Source organism: Scophthalmus maximus, chromosome 7 (assembly GCF_022379125.1).
Source record: "Scophthalmus maximus strain ysfricsl-2021 chromosome 7, ASM2237912v1, whole genome shotgun sequence".
Taxonomy (NCBI): Eukaryota; Metazoa; Chordata; class Actinopteri; order Pleuronectiformes; family Scophthalmidae; genus Scophthalmus; species Scophthalmus maximus.
The window spans coordinates 12701392-12724425 of NC_061521.1; the positions used below are offsets into that span (position 1 = coordinate 12701392).

Genomic DNA, 23034 nt, shown 5'->3' on the forward strand with positions numbered 1-23034 from the left:
CAACGGCAGTCCTTGAAATTCAAAGGGATTGGTCTATTGCGGTTGTGCTTAAAGCAAAGCGATGAATATCAACTAGTTACCAGACAGAGACTGAATAGGTTTTGCCAGACAAATTCCTTTGTTCCACTCATTTCTTCAGGGACATCAGATGTGAGATGATGTATGAGAGCAGTGTCACACAATCTGATGGACTTGGGGAAAATAGCATGATTTACTTTATACCCCAATCAACACCCACCACCTGAAGACACTTTAATTTCCTTAAAAATGACATTATAATCACATTAACTCACCTTTTTTCAAAATAGTTTTCCTTCTGACAATCATCACCCCCCCCCCCCACACCCACCCACACAAACACACACGTACAAACCTCAAATTAGTGTATGTGCAGTTACAATAGCATGATAGCAACATTACATTATATCTTGAAAATTAGATTAACTCAGAAACAACCAACTGTAATGTTATTAATGCCAGTACGAGAACAAAACAAGAGAAGAAACAAGAGAATGAAGCTGCATTTTTTTTATTCAATCAATTGATGAATAGTCTTACGACAGGGACAATAACTTTGTAAGATGTTTGATGATTGTTAGAACAATATGGGAGTAACTTTTTACATCCCACCCCAAAACATTTTTTTTATTACACTAGTGTGAAGCTTCGCCTCCTGCGAGGAGATTTCCCAGCAGCTTTGGTGCAGTCCGTATTGTCACAGGCACACTCCTCCACATGTATGTAGTTGTAGGGAACCACGTCTCCATTCAGGCAGTGCAAGTCAATACTGCGAATGGTGTAGCGCATCTCCTTACAGCAGGAGCATTTGTGCTGCATAGAAGCTGCTGCTTCAGAGTACCTGCAGAAAGAAAGAGGAGGGAGCACTAAACTAAAAATCGCCACAAACTTCACCTGAACATTTTTAACTTTCCAAACTTAAGTGGGCTCGTGAGCGAGTTATCCCCGTCCTCAGACTTACCTGGCGACAGTGTTGCAGGATCCTTCACAGTATGGTATGTCGATCAGATTGTAAGACTGACAGCCCTTGTAACTAACAAGGGTTTTCATGGATATTAACTTGCAGGCTTTCTCCCTCTCGACACCTTTTCAAAAAAGACACACAATGAACTTGTTTTCAAATAAACACATTCTATCCCCCCCAAAAAATCAAGAAACAGTCCAACTTACATATTTTACAACAGCCATTGGCCGCAGTCTGGATTGTCTCCTAAGGAGGAAGATACACTGCATCAACAACATTTCTTTTGTTTTTATTATGTGCTTGCAGACACAGTCAATTCTAATTCATTAGTTGAAAGTGATACTTACAGGTTGGCAGTTGCTCTGCTCAAAAGGCGGGCACAGAATATGTGAGCTGATGGCTGTTAAAATCTCACCCCTCTTAACACAGGTGAAATGCTCACACTTGTCCTCAGGTGGTGACCAGGTTTCTCCTTGCTGGAGAGCAGTGAGATGGACGCAGACATTCATCAAAACACTGCGGTACTTTAGGCTACTAAACTTCCTCAGGCAGAGTCACAGCAGAACAAAAGTGATCCAACTGACCTCCAACAGTTGCTCGGTTCCATTGACACTGAGGGCACAGTGTGTCTGAACACACTTTCCACAACATTCATCTGAAGCCAATTCCACATATTCATATCCCTGAGAGAAAGAGCAGAGTTTAGTTGTCGAGTCCTGTGGTTACAAGTTTACACTGGATCTGGAGAAACATTTCTCTTACCACGTCACATTTTTCTTGACATTGCTGAACCTCACACTTTTTTAGGAATAGACCAGAACGGGGTTCCATCACATTGCTACAGGCGCATTTTTCACATGATCCTGGCTTTGCAGGCATTGGAGAGCCAAGCTTGCAAATAAAGAGGACATGTGTTCATACTCGAGAAATAATAAAGAGCAATGCAATTCTTTAAAAGGTAAAAGTGATATTTTGAGAAATTATCAGACACATCATCCTCACATTCCAATTTCTTACTTACGTGGTATTCAGTCTGATTGTGGACACAAACTTTTTTAGGGTCTAGAAAATAGAAAGACAATGGAAAATTGTAATTGGAAAGTGTTCCTGCGGTCATTTGGTTTTATACCAATTCAAATCGTAATAATGAGCTCACCACATTTATGTTCCAGACAGCATTCTCCCTCAGGGACAAAGACAAATGGCATATATCCAACTAGACAGTTGAAGTTTTTAACTGGGCAATTGCTGCTTTGACATTCTGTGGAGATGATAAAACAACGATAGTCAATAGTTAAGAGCCAATCCTCAAGAGCCATTATATATTTATAACATTGTGAACACTCTGGAAGAAAAATGTGCACTGATGCTAAATGTCTTACGGCAAGTGTAGGCAAGACAACAACTGTCTGAGGGATTTGTTTGGCTGACAAGGACAAACCCTGGACCAGTGCAGTTTGCTTTAGGTGGTTCTGGACACACCTTGGGCTCGCAATTCACAGTCCTGGTGGACTCTTCACAGATGCAGTTTTGGCATCTGTAGTCAAACTTCTCATTAACCTGAAAGAATGCACCACAGCAGTGATTTATTTGTCTCTTGCAAATAAAAACACGTTTGGATTTAAACTGAGAGTGAAAAAGAAGACAAGGCTCACCTCACGAGGAATGCCCTCAGGATCAAGACACCCTGTTGGAAAATGAGTAATCTTGTAGGACTTCATGATTGATACAATTTATTCACTCATCAATAAGACTTGAAGAAATAATAATAATAATAATAATAATAATAAATTTCATTCATAGAACACTTTTCATTGCTAAAAGCAAACTTCAAAATGCATCACACTTACCACACTTTTCAACACATACGCCAGATTCCTTGTTGAAGCGCTTCATTCCATCTGGACAAAAGCAGCCCTCAGTAGTGATGTTCATAATTTCTTCATTAGAACTATAATATTGGATAATCAAAGAGGAATGGGTAGGTTACATTATTTCTTTCAGTTTGAAAAAACACAGTTGATTCAACACACTGTTGTCTACTGCAGCTAATAAAAAATAATAATAATAATAATAAATTTAATTTTACTGATTGCCATGTCACATTATGATTTTACTCTCAGGAAATGCATCTGCGCACAGTAAACCATAAAAAGACTACAAACCATTTTGTCAAAACTTACTTGTCTTCACAAGTTGGCTGTTGTACAGGACCACAAGGTTTGTAAACTTTGTTTGATGGGCAATCACTCTCTGTTGGTGAATAAAATAACTCAATTGGTTATTTTTAGAGTACACACTGCATGTTGACTCTCACTACTAAAATGTTCAGTATAGCACAGTTGCCTGTTTAGTCTGTGTTGAATGCAACAAAATTGATCAAGTTACTTATTGTGATTCCATTGATCCCAACATTTATAGTAAAATAATGAGGGTGTGCTTACTACACAGTGTGGTGTGGTTCCTCCACTGAAGGCAAATGCCTGCCTGGGCACAGGCAGAAGCATAGGTTTGCAAACTTGTGCAATCTACTGCTGGATTGGAAACATGACAGCTATCAAAAACACAACCTCGGTAGAAATTGTCAGGGGAGACATAGGGATGGCATTCTGCAAAGACACTGTGAAAGAAAAACAAACAAGAACACAAATTAAAATTGAATATTGATCGCAATATGCCAAAGTTATGGGGATGTATGTGAACAACTACAATGCATCATTGAATGTCTACCTGCTTTTAAGCATGTTGCATATGCTATCTGGATTGCATGGTTCAGGGTTTATAATTTCCGGTTTTTCGGTGGGTAGTAGAGCTGGTTTCTCACAGCTGGGTTGGTAAATGTCTTTTGCAGGCCAATAGTCAGCCATTACGGCACAACTTTCAATCAGCTGGCCGCCAGGCAACATGCAGTCATCAGATGTGTTGTTGGTGCATGTACCTGACATTAGAGTTACAAACAAGTTACAATTACAATCTCAGACCTCATACTAATGACTTACTAAAATGGCTACTGGAGAGTGAGGTGCTCTTACCACAATGGCCCTGTGTATTTTTGCCAAAGTATTGATATGGAAGTGTAACGGTGAAGCCGGTTATTCCAAACATAATGACCACGTTGAAACGAGGGATCTCCAAAACCAAATTAATACCAGAATCTATGATCTTAACACCATCTTGTGAATATGGTAGTTTTAGACGTTTTCCATTTTTCAGAGCCTAGAGGGGAGGGAAAAATCCATTATATTGCAAGAAAAAATGTATTATTCTATGACAATAAACATCATTGCAAATTCATTGACAATAATAATCTACTTGAGGGTAGCCTGGTAAGATTTTCAGGACATGAAATAAAACGCAGACATTGGCATATATTGTTTTACCTCCAACTGCGCTTTTCCTATGAGGTTATGGTTTATGAGTGCGACAGCTTGTGAATTATATGTTATAATTAACGATCGCGGACAAGAAACATCTTCAGTTGGGTCACAAAAGACATTGTCAATATAAATCTTCAGGTTATGTTTTGGTAAAATCTCCTCCATCAAAACATAAGTACAGTTTCCTTGGTAACTGTAGAATAATCCATCAAATGTGATGTAATGAGGATCTCCCCAGCCTTCACATACACCTAAATAGAAACAAGACAAAGTTTAAAATCTAAAAATTATTTAGAGTCAATAAAAACAATAATAGGTCATACTTAAACCACACAAAGACTTACAGTCACAAACATAATGTTGGCAGCAGTGGTACTCATCGTAAACAAGAACTGGTTTCTTTCCATTGGTACAAGTGATGATCTCAAGGGGTGGACATTCATATGGGACGATTTCAATTGTGTTGTTTTCAATACATTTGGCCATGGTGCAGTTGCACAGAAAGAAGGTCTCATTTTGCTAATGTAGAGAAAAAGAATTGGGTCAAACAAGCAATATTTTTGAAATATTTTCTTAAAAATGTAGGAGAGCTTGTTTTATTTTTACAATGTGCTGTATTATTAAAAATATTCAAAGTATACAAACACATTATACTGTATGACTAGAAATAGAATACGAAGGTTCTTACTGCGACATCCCATTCAGGGCAGGTAGGTCTATAGGGTGTAGGTGTAGGGGTAGGAGTAGGCATAGGCGTGGTGCAAATTTCGGTCTTGTTTTGAATCTCACAAATGTCAGAACATATCATTGTGAGACATACACCTGATCCAAGGTGTTTCATGTCAAATATTACCTCCCCTAATGGTGTGAATAAAGATTAATAATATATTAAACAATGATGAAGGAAATTCTGTCATGTATTATAATGTAAATATAATTGGTATTTCTTTACTTACCTGGTTTATAATGGTTGCCATTAAAGATGCAAAAGCATTCAGTAGTGGAACTTAATGTGGTTAATGTTGTTGGTGTAGTATGTTCAGGGACCAATGGGGCCGTTGAGGGATGTAATGTTGAGGTTAGGATTGTAGGACTAGTGACTGCTGATTCAAAAGGTGTTGTGGAAACAGTAGTTGGCCCCTCAGTTGTAGTCGGAGATTTGGTGAGTGGGGTTGTGGTCGGCCCTGTACTTGTAGTAGGAGGTTTGGTTGTAGGTTTTGTGGTTGTGGTTGGCCCTGCAGTGGTAGTAGGAGGTTTGGTTTGCAGAGTTGTAGATTTTGTGGTTGTGGTCGGCCCTGCAGTGGTGGTAGGAGGTTCGGTCGGCAGGGTTGTCGATTTTGTGGTCGTGGTCGGCCCTGCAGTTGTGGTAGGCGGTTCGGTCAGCAGGGTTGTAGATTTTGTGGTCGTGGTCGGCCCTGCAGTTGTAGTAGGAGGTTTACTTGGTGTGGTTGTGGATTTTTCTGTTGTGGTTGGCTCTGCAGTTGTAGTTGGAGGTTTGGTTGGCAGGGTTGTAGATTTTGTGATCGTGGTAGGCCCTGCAGTTGTAGTAGGAGGTTGGGTTGGCAAGGTTGTAGATTTTGTGATCGTGGTCGGCCCTGCAGTTGTAGTAGGAGGTTCGGTTGGCAGGGTTGTAGATTTTGTGGTCGTGGTCGGCCCTGCAGTTGTAGTAGTAGGTTTACTTGGTGTGGTTGTGGATTTTTCGGTTGTGGTTGTCCTTGCAGTGGTGGTAGGAGGTTCGGTCGGCAGGGTTGTAGATTTTTCTGTTGTGGTCGGCCCTGCAGTTGTGGTAGGAGGTTCGGTCGGCAGGGTTGTCGATTTTGTGGTCGTGGTCGGCCCTGCAGTTGTAGTAGTAGGTATACTTGGTGTGGTTGTAGATTTTGTGGTTGTGGTCGGCCCTGCAGTTGTAGAAGGAGGTTTACTTGGCGTGGTTGTGGATTTTTCAGTTGTGGTCGGCCCTGCAGTGGTGGTATGAGGTTTGGTTGGCAGGGTTGTAGATTTTGTGGTCGTGGTTGGCCCCGCAGCTGTGGTAGGAGGTTCAGTCGGCAGGGTTGTAGATTTTTCTGTTGTGGTCGGCCCTGCAGTTGTGGTAGGAGGTTCGGTCGGCAGGGTTGTCGATTTTGTGGTCGTGGTTGGCCCTGCAGTGGTGGTAGGAGGTTCCGTCGGCAGGGTTGTCGATTTTGTGGTCGTGGTCGGCCCTGCAGTGGTGGTAGGAGGTTCGGTCGGCAGGGTTGTCGATTTTGTGGTTGTGGTCGGCCCTGCAGTGGTGGTAGGAGGTTCGGTTGGCAGGGTTGTAGATTTTGTCGTCGTGGTCGGCCCTGCAGTTGTAGTAGGAGGTTTACTTGGCGTGGTTGTGGATTTTTCTGTTGTGGTCGGCCCTGCAGTGGTGGTAGGAGGTTCGGTTGGCAGGGTTGTAGATTTTGTGGTCGTGGTTGGCCCTGCAGTTGTGGTAGGAGGTTCGGTCGGCAGGGTTGTAGATTTTTCTGTTGTGGTCGGCCCTGCAGTTGTGGTAGGAGGTTCGGTCGGCAGGGTTGTCGATTTTGTGGTCGTGGTCGGCCCTGCAGTGGTGGTAGGAGGTTCGGTCGGCAGGGTTGTCGATTTTGTGGTCGTGGTCGGCCCTGCAGTGGTGGTAGGAGGTTCGGTTGGCAGGGTTGTAGATTTTGTCGTCGTGGTCGGCCCTGCAGTTGTAGTAGGAGGTTTACTTGGCGTGGTTGTGTATTTTTCTGTTGTGGTCGGCCCTGCAGTGGTGGTAGGAGGTTCGGTTGGCAGGGTTGTAGATTTTGTGGTCGTGGTTGGCCCTGCAGTTGTGGTAGGAGGTTCGGTCGGCAGGGTTGTAGATTTTGTGGTTGTGGTTGGCCCTGCAGTTGTGGTAGGAGGTTCGGTCGGCAGGGTTGTAGATTTTTCTGTTGTGGTCGGCCCTGCAGTTGTGGTAGGAGGTTCGGTCGGCAGGGTGGTCGATTTTGTGGTCGTGGTCGGCCCTGCAGTGGTGGTAGGAGGTTCGGTCGGCAGGGTTGTAGATTTTGTGGTTGTGGTCGGCCCTGCAGTTGTAGTAGGAGGTTTACTTGGCGTGGTTGTGGATTTTTCTGTTGTGGTTGGCCCTGCAGTTGTAGTCGGAGGTTTGGTTGGCAGGGTTGTAGATTTTGTGATCGTGGTAGGCCCTGCAGTTGTCGTAGGAGGTTCGGTTGGCAGGGTTGTAGATTTTGTGGTCGTGGTCGGCCCTGCCGTTGTAGTGGGAGGTTTACTTGGCGTGGTTGTGGATTTTTCTGTTGTGGTCGGCCCTGCAGTGGTGGTAGGAGGTTCGGTTGGCAGGGTTGTAGTTTTTTCTGTTGTGGTCGGCCCTGCAGTTGTGGTAGGAGGTTCGGTCGGCAGGGTTGTCGATTTTGTGGTCGTGGTGGGCCCTGCAGTTGTGGTAGGAGGTTCGGTTGGCAGGGTTGTAGTTTTTTCCGTTGTGGTCGGCCCTGCAGTGGTGGTAGGAGGTGGGGTTGGCAGGGTTGTAGATTTTGTGGTCGTGGTCGGCCCTGCAGTGGTGGTAGGAGGTTCGGTTGGCAGGGTTGTAGATTTTGTGGTCGTGGTTGGCCCTGCAGTTGTGGTAGGAGGTTCGGTCGGCAGGGTTGTCGATTTTTCTGTTGTGGTTGGCCCTGCAGTTCTGGTAGGAGGTTCGGTCGGCAGGGTTGTCGACTTTGTGGTCGTGGTCGGCCCTGCAGTGGTGGTAGGAGGTTCGGTCGGCAGGGTTGTCGATTTTGTGGTCGTGGTCGGCCCTGCAGTGGTGGTAGGAGGTTCGGTCGGCAGGGTCGTCGATTTTGTGGTCGTGGTCGGCCCTGCAGTGGTGGTAGGAGGTTCGGTTGGCAGGGTTGTAGATTTTGTCGTCGTGGTCAGCCCTGCAGTTGTAGTAGGAGGTTTACTTGGCGTGGTTGTGGATTTTTCTGTTGTGGTCGGCCCTGCAGTGGTGGTAGGAGGTTCGGTTGGCAGGGTTGTAGATTTTGTGGTCGTGGTCGGCCCTGCAGTGGTGGTAGGAGGTGGGGTTGGCAGGGTTGTAGATTTTTCTGTTGTGGTCGGCCCTGCAGTTGTGGTAGGAGGTTCGGTCGGCAGGGTGGTCGATTTTGTGGTCGTGGTCGGCCCTGCAGTGGTGGTAGGAGGTTCGGTCGGCAGGGTTGTAGATTTTGTGGTTGTGGTCGGCCCTGCAGTTGTAGTAGGAGGTTTACTTGGCGTGGTTGTGGATTTTTCTGTTGTGGTTGGCCCTGGAGTTGTAGTCGGAGGTTTGGTTGGCAGGGTTGTAGATTTTGTGATCGTGGTAGGCCCTGCAGTTGTCGTAGGAGGTTCGGTTGGCAGGGTTGTCGATTTTGTGGTCGTGGTCGGCCCTGCCATTGTAGTAGGAGGCTTAGTTGGCGTGGTGGTGGATTTTTCTGTTGTGGTTGGCCCTGCAGTTGTAGTCGGACGTTTGGTTGGCAGGGTTGTAGATTTTGTGGTCGTGGTCGGCCCTGCAGTTGTGGTAGGAGGTTCGGTTGGCAGGGTTGTAGATTTTGTGGTCGTGGTCGGCCCTGCAGTTGTAGTAGGAGGTTTACTTGGCGTGGTTGTGGATTTTTCTGTTGTGGTCGGCCCTGCAGTGGTGGTAGGAGGTTCGGTTGGCAGGGTTGTAGTTTTTTCTGTTGTGGTCGGCCCTGCAGTTGTGGTAGGAGGTTCGGTCGGCAGGGTTGTCGATTTTGTGGTCGTGGTCGGCCCTGCAGTTGTGGTAGGAGGTTCGGTTGGCAGGGTTGTAGTTTTTTCCGTTGTGGTCGGCCCTGCAGTGGTGGTAGGAGGTGGGGTTGGCAGGGTTGTAGATTTTGTGGTCGTGGTCGGCCCTGCAGTGGTGGTAGGAGGTTCGGTTGGCAGGGTTGTAGATTTTGTGGTCGTGGTTGGCCCTGCAGTTGTGGTAGGAGGTTCGGTCGGCAGGGTTGTCGATTTTTCTGTTGTGGTCGGCCCTGCAGTTCTGGTAGGAGGTTCGGTCGGCAGGGTTGTCGACTTTGTGGTCGTGGTCGGCCCTGCAGTGGTGGTAGGAGGTTCGGTCGGCAGGGTTGTAGATTTTGTCGTCGTGGTCAGCCCTGCAGTTGTAGTAGGAGGTTTACTTGGCGTGGTTGTGGATTTTTCTGTTGTGGTCGGCCCTGCAGTGGTGGTAGGAGGTTCGGTTGGCAGGGTTGTAGATTTTGTGGTCGTGGTCGGCCCTGCAGTGGTGGTAGGAGGTGGGGTTGGCAGGGTTGTATATTTTGTGGTCATGGTCGGCCCTGCAGTGGTGGTAGGAGGTTCGGTTGGCAGGGTTGTAGATTTTGTGGTCGTGGTTGGCCCTGCAGTTGTGGTAGGAGGTTCGGTCGGCAGGGTTGTAGATTTTTCTGTTGTGGTCGGCCCTGCAGTTGTGGTAGGAGGTTCGGTCGGCAGGGTTGTCGATTTTGTGGTCGTGGTCGGCCCTGCAGTGGTGGTAGGAGGTTTGGTCGGCAGGGTTGTAGATTTTGTGGTCGTGGTCGGCCCTGCAGTTGTAGTAGGAGGTTTACTTGGCGTGGTTGTGGATTTTTCTGTTGTGGTTGGCCCTGCAGTTGTAGTCGGAGGTTTGGTTGGCGGGGTTGTAGATTTTGTGGTTGTGGTCGGCCCTGCAGTTGTAGTAGGAGGTTCGGTTTGCCGGGTTGTAGATTTTGTGGTCGTGGTCGGCCCTGCAGTGGTGGTAGGAGGTTCGGTTGGCAGGGTTGTAGATTTTGTGGTCGTGGTCGGCCCTGCAGTTGTAGTAGGAGGTTTACTTGGCGTGGTTGTGGATTTTTCTGTTGTGGTTGGCCCTGCAGTTGTAGTCGGAGGTTCGGTTGGCAGGGTTGTAGATTTTGTGGTCGTGGTCGGCCCTGCAGTTGTAGTAGGAGGTTTACTCGGCGTGGTTGTGGATTTTTCTGTTGTGGTCGGCCCTGCAGTGGTGGTAGGAGGTTCGGTCGGCAGGGTTGTAGATTTTGTGGTTGTGGTTGGCCCTGCAGTTGTGGTAGGACGTTCGGTCGGCAGGGTTGTAGATTTTTCTGTTGTGGTCGGCCCTGCAGTTGTGGTAGGAGGTTCGGTCGGCAGGGTGGTCGATTTTGTGGTCGTGGTCGGCCCTGCAGTGGTGGTAGGAGGTTCGGTCGGCAGGGTTGTCGATTTTGTGGTCGTGGTCGGCCCTGCAGTTGTGGTAAGAGGTTCGGTTGGCAGGGTTGTAGATTTTGTCGTCGTGGTCGGCCCTGCAGTTGTAGTAGGAGGTTTACTTGGCGTGGTTGTGGATTTTTCTGTTGTGGTTGGCCCTGCAGTTGTAGTCGGAGGTTTGGTTGGCGGGGTTGTAGATTTTGTGGTTGTGGTCGGCCCTGCAGTTGTAGTAGGAGGTTCGGTTTGCCGGGTTGTAGATTTTGTGGTCGTGGTCGGCCCTGCAGTGGTGGTAGGAGGTTCGGTTGGCAGGGTTGTAGATTTTGTGGTCGTGGTCGGCCCTGCAGTTGTAGTAGGAGGTTTACTTGGCGTGGTTGTGGATTTTTCTGTTGTGGTTGGCCCTGCAGTTGTAGTCGGAGGTTCGGTTGGCAGGGTTGTAGATTTTGTGGTCGTGGTCGGCCCTGCAGTTGTAGTAGGAGGTTTACTTGGCGTGGTTGTGGATTTTTCTGTTGTGGTCGGCCCTGCAGTGGTGGTAGGAGGTTCGGTCGGCAGGGTTGTAGATTTTGTGGTTGTGGTTGGCCCTGCAGTTGTGGTAGGACGTTCGGTCGGCAGGGTTGTAGATTTTTCTGTTGTGGTCGGCCCTGCAGTTGTGGTAGGAGGTTCGGTCGGCAGGGTGGTCGATTTTGTGGTCGTGGTCGGCCCTGCAGTGGTGGTAGGAGGTTCGGTCGGCAGGGTTGTCGATTTTGTGGTCGTGGTCGGCCCTGCAGTTGTGGTAAGAGGTTCGGTTGGCAGGGTTGTAGATTTTGTCGTCGTGGTCGGCCCTGCAGTTGTAGTAGGAGGTTTACTTGGCGTGGTTGTGGATTTTTCTGTTGTGGTCGGCCCTGCAGTGGTGGTAGGAGGTTCGGTTGGCAGGGTTGTAGATTTTGTGGTCGTGGTTGGCCCTGCAGTTGTGGTAGGAGGTTCGGTCGGCAGGGTTGTAGATTTTGTGGTTGTGGTTGGCCCTGCAGTTGTGGTAGGAGGTTCGGTCGGCAGGGTTGTAGATTTTTCTGTTGTGGTCGGCCCTGCAGTGGTGGTAGGTGGTGGGGTTGGCAGGGTTGTATATTTTGTGGTCGTGGTTGGCCCTGCAGTGGTGGTAGGAGGTTCCGTCGGCAGGGTTGTCGATTTTGTGGTCGTGGTCGGCCCTGCAGTGGTGGTAGGAGGTTCGGTCGGCAGGGTTGTCGATTTTGTGGTCGTGGTCGGCCCTGCAGTGGTGGTAGGAGGTTCGGTTGGCAGGGTTGTAGATTTTGTCGTCGTGGTCGGCCCTGCAGTTGTAGTAGGAGGTTTACTTGGCGTGGTTGTGGATTTTTCTGTTGTGGTCGGCCCTGCAGTGGTGGTAGGAGGTTTGGTTGGCAGGGTTGTAGATTTTGTGGTCGTGGTTGGCCCTGCAGTTGTGGTAGGAGGTTCGGTCGGCAGGGTTGTAGATTTTTCTGTTGTGGTCGGCCCTGCAGTTGTGGTAGGAGGTTCGGTCGGCAGGGTTGTCGATTTTGTGGTCGTGGTCGGCCCTGCAGTGGTGGTAGGAGGTTTGGTCGGCAGGGTTGTAGATTTTGTGGTCGTGGTCGGCCCTGCAGTTGTAGTAGGAGGTTTACTTGGCGTGGTTGTGGATTTTTCTGTTGTGGTTGGCCCTGCAGTTGTAGTCGGAGGTTTGGTTGGCGGGGTTGTAGATTTTGTGGTTGTGGTCGGCCCTGCAGTGGTAGTAGGAGGTTCGGTTTGCCGGGTTGTAGATTTTGTGGTCGTGGTCGGCCCTGCAGTGGTGGTAGGAGGTTCGGTTGGCAGGGTTGTAGATTTTGTGGTCGTGGTCGGCCCTGCAGTTGTAGTAGGAGGTTTACTTGGCGTGGTTGTGGATTTTTCTGTTGTGGTTGGCCCTGCAGTTGTAGTCGGAGGTTCGGTTGGCAGGGTTGTCGATTTTGGGGTCGTGGTCGGCCCTGCAGTTGTAGTAGGAGGTTTACTTGGCGTGGTTGTGGATTTTTCGGTTGTGGTTGTCCCTGCAGTGGTGGTAGGAGGTTCGGTTGGCAGGGTTGTAGATTTTGTCGTCGTGGTCGGCCCTGCAGTTGTAGTAGGAGGTTCGGTCGGCAGGGTGGTTGATTTTGTGGTCGTGGTCGGCCCTGCAGTGGTGGTAGGAGGTTCGGTCGACAGGGTTGTAGATTTTGTGGTTGTGGTCGGCCCTGCAGTTGCAGTAGGAGGTTTACTTGGCGTGGTTGTGGATTTTTCTGTTGTGGTTGGCCCTGCAGTTGTAGTCGGAGGTTTGGTTGGCAGGGTTGTAGATTTTGTGATCGTGGTAGGCCCTGCAGTTGTCGTAGGAGGTTCGGTTGGCAGGGTTGTAGATTTTGTGGTCGTGGTCGGCCCTGCCGTTGTAGTAGGAGGCTTAGTTGGCGTGGTTGTGGATTTTTCTGTTATGGTTGGCCCTGCAGTTGTAGTCGGAGGTTTGGTTGGCAGGGTTGTAGATTTTGTGATCGTGGTAGGCCCTGCAGTTGTGGTAGGAGGTTCGGTTGGCAGGGTTGTAGATTTTGTGGTCGTGGTCGGCCCTGCAGTTTTAGTAGGAGGTTTACTTGGCGTGGTTGTGGATTTTTCTGTTGTGGTCGGCCCTGCAGTGGTGGTAGGAGGTTCGGTTGGCAGGGTTGTAGTTTTTTCTGTTGTGGTCGGCCCTGCAGTTGTGGTAGGAGGTTCGGTCGGCAGGGTTGTCGATTTTGTGGTCGTGGTCGGCCCTGCAGTTGTGGTAGGAGGTTCGGTTGGCAGGGTTGTAGTTTTTTCCGTTGTAGTCGGCCCTGCAGTTGTGGTAGGAGGTTCGGTCGGCAGGGTTGTCGATTTTTCGGTTGTGGTTGTCCCTGCAGTGGTGGTAGGAGGTTGGGTTGGCAGGGTTGTCGATTTTGTGGTCGTGGTCGGCCCTCCAGTTGTAGTAGGAGGTTTGGTTGGCAGGGTTGTAGATTTTGTGATCGTGGTAGGCCCTGCAGTTGTGGTAGGAGGTTCGGTTGGCAGGGTTGTAGATTTTGTGGTCGTGGTCGGCCCTGCAGTGGTGGTAGGAGGTTCGGTTGGCAGAGTTGTAGATTTCGTGGTCGTGGTCGGCCCTGCAGTTGTAGTAGGAGGTTCGGTTGGCAGGGTTGTCGATTGAGTGTTTGGCTCTTTGGTTGTTGTAGGAGGTTTGGTTGGTGTGGTTGTGGTTGGCCCTGACGTGGTAGTAGGAGGTTCTGTTGGTTTTGTTGTAGTTGTTGTCGTTGTCCCTTTTGTAGTACGAGGTGTAGTTGATGGAGTTGAATGTGATGTAGTTGGACATGAGTCAACCTCACAACATACTCTGATCTCATAGTTTAAGCACTTTCTCCTCCGCTGGTCCTCTTTTCTACATATCAAACCAATTCCCACATTACAAGTGACAACTTGGCCAGTTTCCTCTACAAATTGATCAAAGTCTATTTCAGGATATAGTGTTGCTCTGCATTCAATTTCTTTGGGTGTTTTGCATATTGTAAGACCACTGTCTGTGATATTCTTATATGTTTCCCAGTCGCTATTATCCACTGTTGCATCATGCACATCATACCATTCTGACCACTCACACATTGGATTACATGTAGTACTGGCAGAGGTCAACGTTGTTTGTGGTGTTGTAGATTTCGTGGTTGATTGCTCTTCAGTTGTAGTAGGAGGTTTGGTTGTAGATTTTGTAGTTGTGGTTGGCCCTGCAGTTGTAGTAGGAGGTTTGGTTGGCAGGGTTGTAGATTGTGTAGTCATAGTTGGCCCTGCAGTTGTAGTAGGAGGTTCGGTTGGCAGGGTTGTAGATTTTGTGGTCGTGGTCGGCCCTGCAGTTGTGGTAGGAGGTTGGGTTGGCAGGGTTGTAGATTTTCTGGTCGTGGTCGGCCCTGCAGTGGAGGTAGGACGTTCGGTTGGCAGGGTTGTAGCTTTTGTGGTCGTGGTCGGCCCTGCAGTGGTGGTAGGAGGTTCGGTTGGCAGGGTTGTAGATTTTGTGGTCGTGGTCGGTCCTGCAGTGGTGGTAGGAGGTTCGGTTGGCAGGGTTGTCGATTTTCTGGTCGTGGTCGGCGCTGCAGTGGTGGTAGGAGGTGGGGTTGGCAGGGTTGTAGATTTTGTGGTCGTGGTCGGCCTTGCAGTGGTGGTAGGAGGTTCGGTTGGCAGGGTTGTAGATTTTGTGGTCGTGGTCGGTCCTGCAGTGGTGGTAGGAGATTCGGTTGGCAGGGTTGTAGATTTTGTGGTCGTGGTCGGTCCTGCAGTGGTGGTAGGAGGTTCGGTTGGCAGGGTTGTAGATTTTGTGGTCGTGGTCGGCCCTGTAGTGGTGGTAGGAGGTTCGGTTGGCAGGGTTGTAGCTTTTGTGGTCATGTTTGGCCCTGCAGTTGTGGTAGGAGGTTCGGTTGGCAGAGTTGTAGATTTCGTGGTCGTGGTCGGCCCTGCAGTTGTAGTAGGAGGTTCGGTTGGCAGGGTTGTGGTAGGAGTTGTGGGAGAGCAGGTATAATTTCCAAATATCACTGTTGTGTTTTTGCAGATTGCATAGTAGCACATTCCGTAGTTGTCAGTCACATTGTAAATAATGTCATTTTCTTCATATTTTGTCCCATTGTAAAAGCAACCTTTACATTCCTCCACACATATTTGGTTTTCCTCATCAAATATGGGCTTATCTTCCGGGCATACAGGGTAACAGCCTGTAGAGATCACAAAATTAAGTATCACATGTAAGCTTTGGATTTACATTGGTTTTTAAAAAGAAATCTTGGACAATGAAAGTGGCCAGATGATTTCTGAATTACTTGTTATTTTGTCATATGAAATAAAAAAAAACATTTAACCAGTACGTATAGTTAAGGTGACACTGTGAGCTGTGATCTTACCTTCCAGATTTGGTAAAGGGTTATAACAAATTCCCTCTGGATTCAAACAGGTCTTGTAGCAGGGTGTGTGACAAGGGTTGTAATGCCACTTGCATTCACCTGGACTGTTGTAATAATCACAAAAGACAGCTAGGAAGAAAAGTTACAGGGTATGTTATTATTCAGAGTAAATAGATATAATGTTAATCAAATAACTACAATAAGTGTCACTAACTTGAATAGAACTCAAACCTGAAGTCAACCAAATAGTGTATCCTCACAGCATATGTCTTTTAGGCCTGAGCATTGCAATTAGTTTTACCAAAATGACAACTCTCTAACTGCCAGGGCGATAAGTACTTTACTTACGACAGATATCTGGAGTCCTCCACGCAACACAGACATCAGCCTCATTACAAGCTTGAGCATAGGCTGCAACAGCTGTGCACAAACACTCACAGTCTCCTCCAGTGTCACAGGCACATGCGTCTCTCACACAGTTGTCATAAAATGGAAGGGAGTCTACCTGCTCAGTAATTGAAAATGAATACATTTAATATTTCCATCAATGGAACTTTAGATAATGATAAATTAGAAACAACTCTGTTATTACCTTATTGTGGCAGTCTTTGAACTTTTCTCCAGTAATAATGCTACACATCATTTTTGCCCAGTGATGTCGACTGGGTGATACTTTACAAGGGTCAACGTTTGATTCCACATCTGGACAGCTGCTGGACACTTTCCAGCTGTTTGAAAATTCTATAGGATTGCTCACTACCAGCTGACCCTGGGTGGTGAAATCATTCTGGCCGTCACCATCAAAATCTCCACACAGGCCACATACATCTCCCTGTACAGACACAATGAGTCAGTGACAATATTGCATATGAAGAGTCTTAATACTCTAACACTAACAAGCATTTTTTTAAAGAGGAGGATCTACAAAAATAGCAATACTACTGATGAGAAAAGAAAGTACTCAATTTTAGTTGATGACATCAGTTTTCAGTCATTATCACTAAAACAATTACTGTGACTCACGCTATGCTGTGGTTCCAGCATGATGCGAACAGTTGTTTTGCGATCCCAAATCACTGCCAGACCAATGGCAGATTCTACCACCAGATACAAGCCAACCGTTCTTATTTGGTACAAAATCTCAGGGCCATGTCCTAGGTCCTCCACTTCATATTTACCCTTTGCAAGTTTGACTTCGATTCGCTGTAATGTTAAGGAGACTTCTGTTGCTTTATTGTCATGCAAAAATTGCAGTTTCATATGGAATTGTATTAAAATGTCAAGACCAGATAACAGAACAGGTGTTATCTTACCCCAAGTTGGATCCTGACAGATTTGGAGCATGTGGTGCCTGTGGATCCACATTTCACATTTTCTGTGGTAACTCCAAAGTTGTTCTCTACTGTTTTATTGCCACAGTTGTTCTTAAAAGAGAGAGATTCATTAAACATTCTGAAATATGTTGTTTCATGCAGACACCTCTGGTTAAATCAAACTGTTACTTGACCACTTAGTTTGTTAATGGAAGGTTAGGTGGTAAAAGAAAAAAAAAAAATCCTCAGGAGAGCAAGATCATATAATCATCTGCAGTTTTCATCCAGATTAGTCTTTATGATAGTCATCTTAAAGTGAATGGTGGTAAAAATACTATGAATTTCTGAGACAAGGGCTGACATTGTAGAATGAGTTAAGCATGTTGCCTCGGTCCAAAATCACTCAGTTTGCTATATTGTGCACAACATTTACTGTCAACCTTTTTATCTGAATTGTGTATACTGTATGTGTCCGCTGTGTTGTGCTTTCAAAAATATACACCGTGGAATAGCATCTGAGGTATAAACAGTACCTTCAGCTAACAATACCACACTACATTGCACTGCATTTTATAGGGTATATCATGGGTTAGTGTCTGGAGTTTAAATAAATTGTAGATCCCTCTGCAGTGGACACTACACAGTGAGTACTAATGAATCAACAAGGGAGTGATTTTGAACACAGTCATTTGTAAGATGTTTAGAAGCATTGTTTACCTTGACAGCAATGTAGGCACAATCTCCTTGAAATTCATATGTCTGCTGATCAAATGTACTGTAGTGACCGCTCCCATAAATAATGCAAGTTCCTTGACATTTTATCTCTGTGCACTCCCAAGTTCCACCTTTGCAGGTACTAGAGGTATGACAAATGGTTAAATATAATACAGCGTTATAATACTGCATTCATGTGAAACACAGACAAATAACTTCATATTTGTTTAAAATTATATAATATATGTCTAATAAAAACAAGGTCATACCAGTTGTTACACTGGTTAGTAATTTGTGCTCCTGGGGCGTATAGACGGCCATTATGCTGACATGGACATTCATTTTCTTTCACACAAGAATCTTTGCCATCTTCGATGAGGCCCTTGGGACACCGACAGCCAGATTCGCAATCTGTGAGGTCCTGGAAAAACATAAACACCACAGTGATATAAGAAGAGAAAACTAAAGTGTAAAATACTTTCCAGCATTAAATTCAGGAAATTAATATTAAACATTTTATTTGAAACTTTGAGGTTAACTTCAATACAATAGCATAGGCAACTCACACAATCATCGTTGTCCAGATTTAAACAAGTCCGAGCACACTGATTTCCAAGCTCTCCTGTGGCCTGAGCAGAGCAGTTGAAGAATTCTTTTGGAGAAGGGCACGCTGTAACAGATAAGGACACTGATTTAAAATATGCACATCAAACAAACGTGTGTCGAAGCTAAGGTGAGGGAAAAAAAAAAGACATACTTGATGTGCGGACTCTCCAAGAATGACAATGGAGTATTCCATTAGTACAAACACTAGAAAAACACACAAAATAGAAGATGCAACACAAGGACACTTAAAAATGGACCATTCAGTCTGTATGAACCTTATAATACAATTTACAATTATATCAACTAGTATAATTGTAAAGTAAGCTATAATTGATTTGAAGTCAAATGTCAACAAAATTTAAACAACTACAGTAACTCACCAATGCTCATCCTTGATGTTGATGGACTTTCCTGGCTTAATGTACATGTCGTTATGGTAGCAGGGACACTTTGCCATGGAGACGCAGATGCCTTTTTCATTTAGGTACAGACCCTCAGAGCAGGAGCAGCCATCCATGGGCAGGAAGTCAGAGGTGCAGCTCTGCTGCTTTGAACCCAGAGATCTGCAGGTCAACTGGCACCGCTGGTGTTTGTAAGAGAAGGTCTGAGAAGCTGGACAGCTCCTTGTGTATTTCTCTGTTTCGTGTACAATGAGAAGATGGTTAGTTTATGACCAGCTAATGAAAGGAATAGTGTTGATTAAACTCCGGAAAGCATCACCTCTCTTTACCTCAACATAATGAAAGGAATTCTTACCGCACACATTATCTCTCCAGTTTGTCAAGAACACTCCCTTTGACGCACAAGCCCGTGCATAAGAGGAGAAGACGGCACACAGGCAGGCTTCACTCTTCTCACAGTTACAGCTTGCATAAATGCATCTCTTCGGAGGATAAAACAAAACTATTTTAGAGAACTACAGTCCCATCAAAATTTAATTCAGTAAAAGACAAACCGAAAGATGTTGCTGTACCTTGTAGTACATCTCAGGATCCACCACTGAACGACACTGTGCGAAGGTATTATTTGAGCTCAGCAACAAGGTGCACCAGTGTTTGGCGTACCTCTCTGAGAATGAGGGAACAGCAACTCTTAACCTTAATGTGTTTCATTTAATGTCATTTAAAGTCTGAAGCTGGAAGCTGCAAATCAATCTAAATAACACACACTTTAAATAAAATGAAATAAAATAACTACTACTTTTTTACCATTCTCCACACTGAGGGAACAGGGGTCATCAAGTCTTTCCGCTCTGTCTCGACACATGAGGTTTGCCTTCCAGGAGTTACTAAAAGGGACTGCTGTTCCCTCCACTATCCCCTGAGGTGTCTTCATATCATCAGACAGGACCATGTTGTAGTTCCCACATAAACCTGATGAAACCCAATCATTTAGAAATCAAATCAGAAATATCAGCAGCAATAATATGAAATTGGTAGGTGGTTTTCTGTAATCATTAAATAAGTCAATCTAAGCGTTAACCCACACAAGTGTTATGCTTTAACTTATCATTATTAAGTAAATGTTGATTGCAAAAAATAGGTAAAGGGTCGATGACATATCGGCCACTAGTAGCCACAAATAAACAATTAGGATTCATTGTCCATTTGCAAATCTATACATAGAACATGTTTTATTATGCAGTGGTGAATATCATTATATTCTGTTATGATCAAGGAGTTGATAAAAATGGAAAGTGATGCAGTCTGCGCCAGCAGCGCCACCATGTTTTGATGATGACAATGCTTAATTTTAAGAAAACTGATGTCAAACTTACCACGTGTCTTTGCTCTGTAGCTCTGCTCCAGGCTGACGTATACTTGCATGACAGGCACATGTTGGACTTGAATTTGCAGCCCAAAACTGGTCTGGAGCAAGATGTGAAAGGATGACGCATGGAATATGTGGATGTTGCCTTTGAATAAAAAAAACAGAAAACAGTAAACCAATTTGCCAATGTTACTGCATCGATGAAAGACGATAATAATATTGTTTTAATGAGAGTTTCATATTGGCTGACCCACCTTGTGCCTGGTATGGCAAACTGATGGTCTGGGTGTTCTGCTGTACTTTGCCATCTGAAGTGAATGTTAATACCTGATAAAAAAAACAGAATTGATCATTACAGTGTTTTGCTGATATCAGTGTGAACTAATAAATGACGACAGTCTTTTGAACTGAAAGGCTCTAACTCACATTGTTTCTGTCATTGTTCAGTAGGATCTTAAGGGTTTTAAGACAAGTGTCAAACTCTTGGTTTGCACATGGCGCCAGCTGGACCAGGAGGGTGAACTTTGGACTGGCAGCATCCTGAAAACAACAGTGGAAATGCAATTAAATAAACAAAAAATTGTTGTTGTTGTTGTTGTTATTATTATTATCATCATCATACATCCATTTATTATATTTTTTTCTGGCATTTAATTGTACAAAGCAGCCAGTCACCTTGCTTTCCACCTTGGCGAGGGTGTAATAACAATCTCCATGGAAGGTGAAGCTTTTCCCATCAAAGGTCGTTACATGTGAACCCTCTTCAATTGAACACGTAGCAGGCGTATTGAGGCTCTTACAAGCCCATCTACCCTCCAAACATGTACTGAAAGAACCCAACTCATTTCAGATAACTAAAGACACAAACACACCGCAAAATACTTCACACTATGAAATATTCAACATACCATTCAGCTCGGTCCTGTCGGTAAACATCACCAGAGTTATAGACTTTGACATGTTTGCACTGACATTCAGATTGAACAATGCACCCTCTCTTGGAGATATCATCTAACACGGTTCCTGAAGCAGACAGTTAAATTAAAGCATAAGTATAAATGAAACAGTTGAAGTTAAACTGGATATTTAGTAAGAACCATGTGAAGAGCACTAACCATGAGGACAGAAGCAGCCATCCATTTTGTGATCCTCACACAGTGAACTTGTGTCACGATGTGTGCAGGTATCCATGCATGGGGAACCACTCTCTTCATAAACCATGTTGAACGGGCACTGTTTAGCTGTGAATATATAATGGACACATTAAATTAATGTTTCAAATTATTTGTTATATTAGTGTAACACTTAAGTAGCACTCCTAAAGTTTTATTTTAAGGACATCTAACTTAGATATAGACATATCTGAAATTACATTTTTAAAGATCTGTAAAAGAATAGAATACAGATCATTCTCTATAGAGCAAATGTGATCAATGAGTGACAGTTTTCAAAGAACCATTTTAATGAGTTGCTTTTCACTGAGCAGGTAGTTTGACACTTTCTCCACACCAAACAGTAACACAAATAAAAGCAGAGGAGACAAGTCACCAAACATTACCACAGAACTGAGGTTTCCTCCAGTTGGGAGGCTGCCCGCCTGCATGGGAACACTGACGAGAGAACTCTGACAGTGTGCTGCAGACACAGAAGTCGCTTGTATTGTTGGTGCAGCCGCATAGGTCCAGCACACAGGCCTGGATGTAAGGTTCAGGGTCAATCAGTTTGGCACAGGAGTTCCAGGACTTTGAACGGAACATTTGGTCGCAGGTGGTTTGCTAAAAGGGAAGAAGGGATAGAAGCGGAGATTCTGTGTTGAAAATACCGCATGTTACTTCATATCACTATTGATAAAATGAGGTGGATAATAAACTCACAAACTCCATGCATGAATCCGGCACATTCCCAGCGTCCAGTGATTCGTAGTCCTCTTCATAGGGATCCTCACAATCTTCGTCTGGCCGATGGACTTTTTGTTTGTTGCCAAACTCAATTGGGCTGATTTTGCGACCTGCATATAATTATATAATTTGTGTCACTTACAGAAGTTACCTAAATTAGTCCGATGAAGTTAATAAAAATATAGAGTTAATAACCATATTATTTATACCATCATGAATGAACTCATTCAAGACTGAAACACCATTGAAGTCTCCACAAAGTCCACAAGTTCGATTGGCATATTCACGATCCAGTTCCACCTACACCACAACAGCACAGCGAGAAGTAATGACAACTTTTTAAAACAATTTTGGTACATTGTATACCTTGATAAAATACTGAAACACACACAAACAAACAGTGATTTCAAAAAAATCACTTCACAAAGTGACTAAATTGAAAATTGACTGTCATTGTGTTCCCATTAACAAAAGAAAAGCATTAATAAACACAGTTCCACTTATTCTGTATGAATCATAACAGAGACTTGAAGGAGAGCTGTGTGAATCTACCTTTACCTGCTGTATGATACCAAAAGAGCTCTAATGTTCTCTGCATGATACTGTTTTGAGCAGACGTGTATGTGTGTGAGAATAGTGTTTTATATTTTTCTTTTACCATGACTGCATCGTCACCGTTCCACATGACTGTTATGCCGACTTTGGAGTGGAGTTTGATGTAAACAGCATTTCTTTCCACTTGTACCCCTGCGTTGTAGTATGGCATTTTGATACTGGGGGAAAAAAGTGATTGTGTTTGTCTATTATCAAACATCAGAAAAGACAAGTATCGCTTCTTTCAGAGGCTACATAGCTTCTTTTTTTTAATATACTCACGGCAGGTCATTCACAGTGACCAGACTCTTGCTGAGGATGAATGAGAGGTCGTTGATAGTGACCACCACATAACTGACTGTAGGGTTTCCATCTTGCTCTCTCCGCCTCATGTGCACAGAGAACTCCTGGTAGGACTCGTGGCAGTCCGAGGCCAGATTGTATTCACACATTGCGGGGAACTGGTACACGTCACCATCGAACGTCTTGAAGTGCTCTCTGCCCCATGTGCTGCAGATGCTGCTGACGTGGTTGCGAACTGAGAAAAACATAAAAGTGTAGAAAGGCTTTACTTAATGTTCATTTGTACAGTATGTATAAACCAAGTCTAATAATCCATTCACAAATTCCTGAAAAAGAGACTTACCAAACCTGGCTTGTACATCAGTGACAACAACAGACAAAGTAAGGACACACAACCACACACAGCTCCACCTCATGGTTGCCGCTGTGGGTTTTCGCTGTCACCAAAGCAGGTAGCAGCCAGACTGTGCTCAGCAGCCCTTTATATAG

At 45.3% G+C, this 23034-nt stretch overlaps 1 protein-coding gene across 1 annotated transcript; it reads right to left on the bottom strand.

Annotated features, from left to right (window-relative positions):
• Positions 1-513: 513 nt before the first annotated feature.
• LOC118315410 (mucin-2) lies at positions 514-23034 on the bottom strand. Its single transcript, XM_047333350.1, has 48 exons — positions 22889-23034; positions 22525-22780; positions 22307-22421; positions 21858-21948; positions 21625-21758; positions 21309-21525; positions 20866-20991; positions 20659-20773; positions 20426-20576; positions 20177-20290; positions 20005-20077; positions 19758-19895; positions 19189-19353; positions 18954-19048; positions 18737-18863; positions 18361-18616; positions 18132-18184; positions 17941-18044; positions 17644-17795; positions 17378-17516; positions 16661-16771; positions 16371-16550; positions 15940-16179; positions 15696-15852; positions 15348-15476; positions 14827-15161; positions 12031-14277; positions 8470-8874; positions 7386-7713; positions 5316-6554; positions 5048-5217; positions 4704-4878; positions 4363-4610; positions 4015-4198; positions 3713-3920; positions 3427-3602; positions 3166-3235; positions 2833-2933; positions 2638-2669; positions 2365-2542; positions 2139-2243; positions 2004-2044; positions 1745-1873; positions 1567-1665; positions 1330-1458; positions 1189-1228; positions 980-1103; positions 514-859 (listed from the first exon to the last, which is right to left on the bottom strand). The coding sequence occupies exons 1-48, from the start codon at positions 22959-22961 to the stop codon at positions 649-651; spliced, it is 10485 nt and encodes a 3494-aa protein (XP_047189306.1). The 5' UTR covers positions 22962-23034; the 3' UTR covers positions 514-648.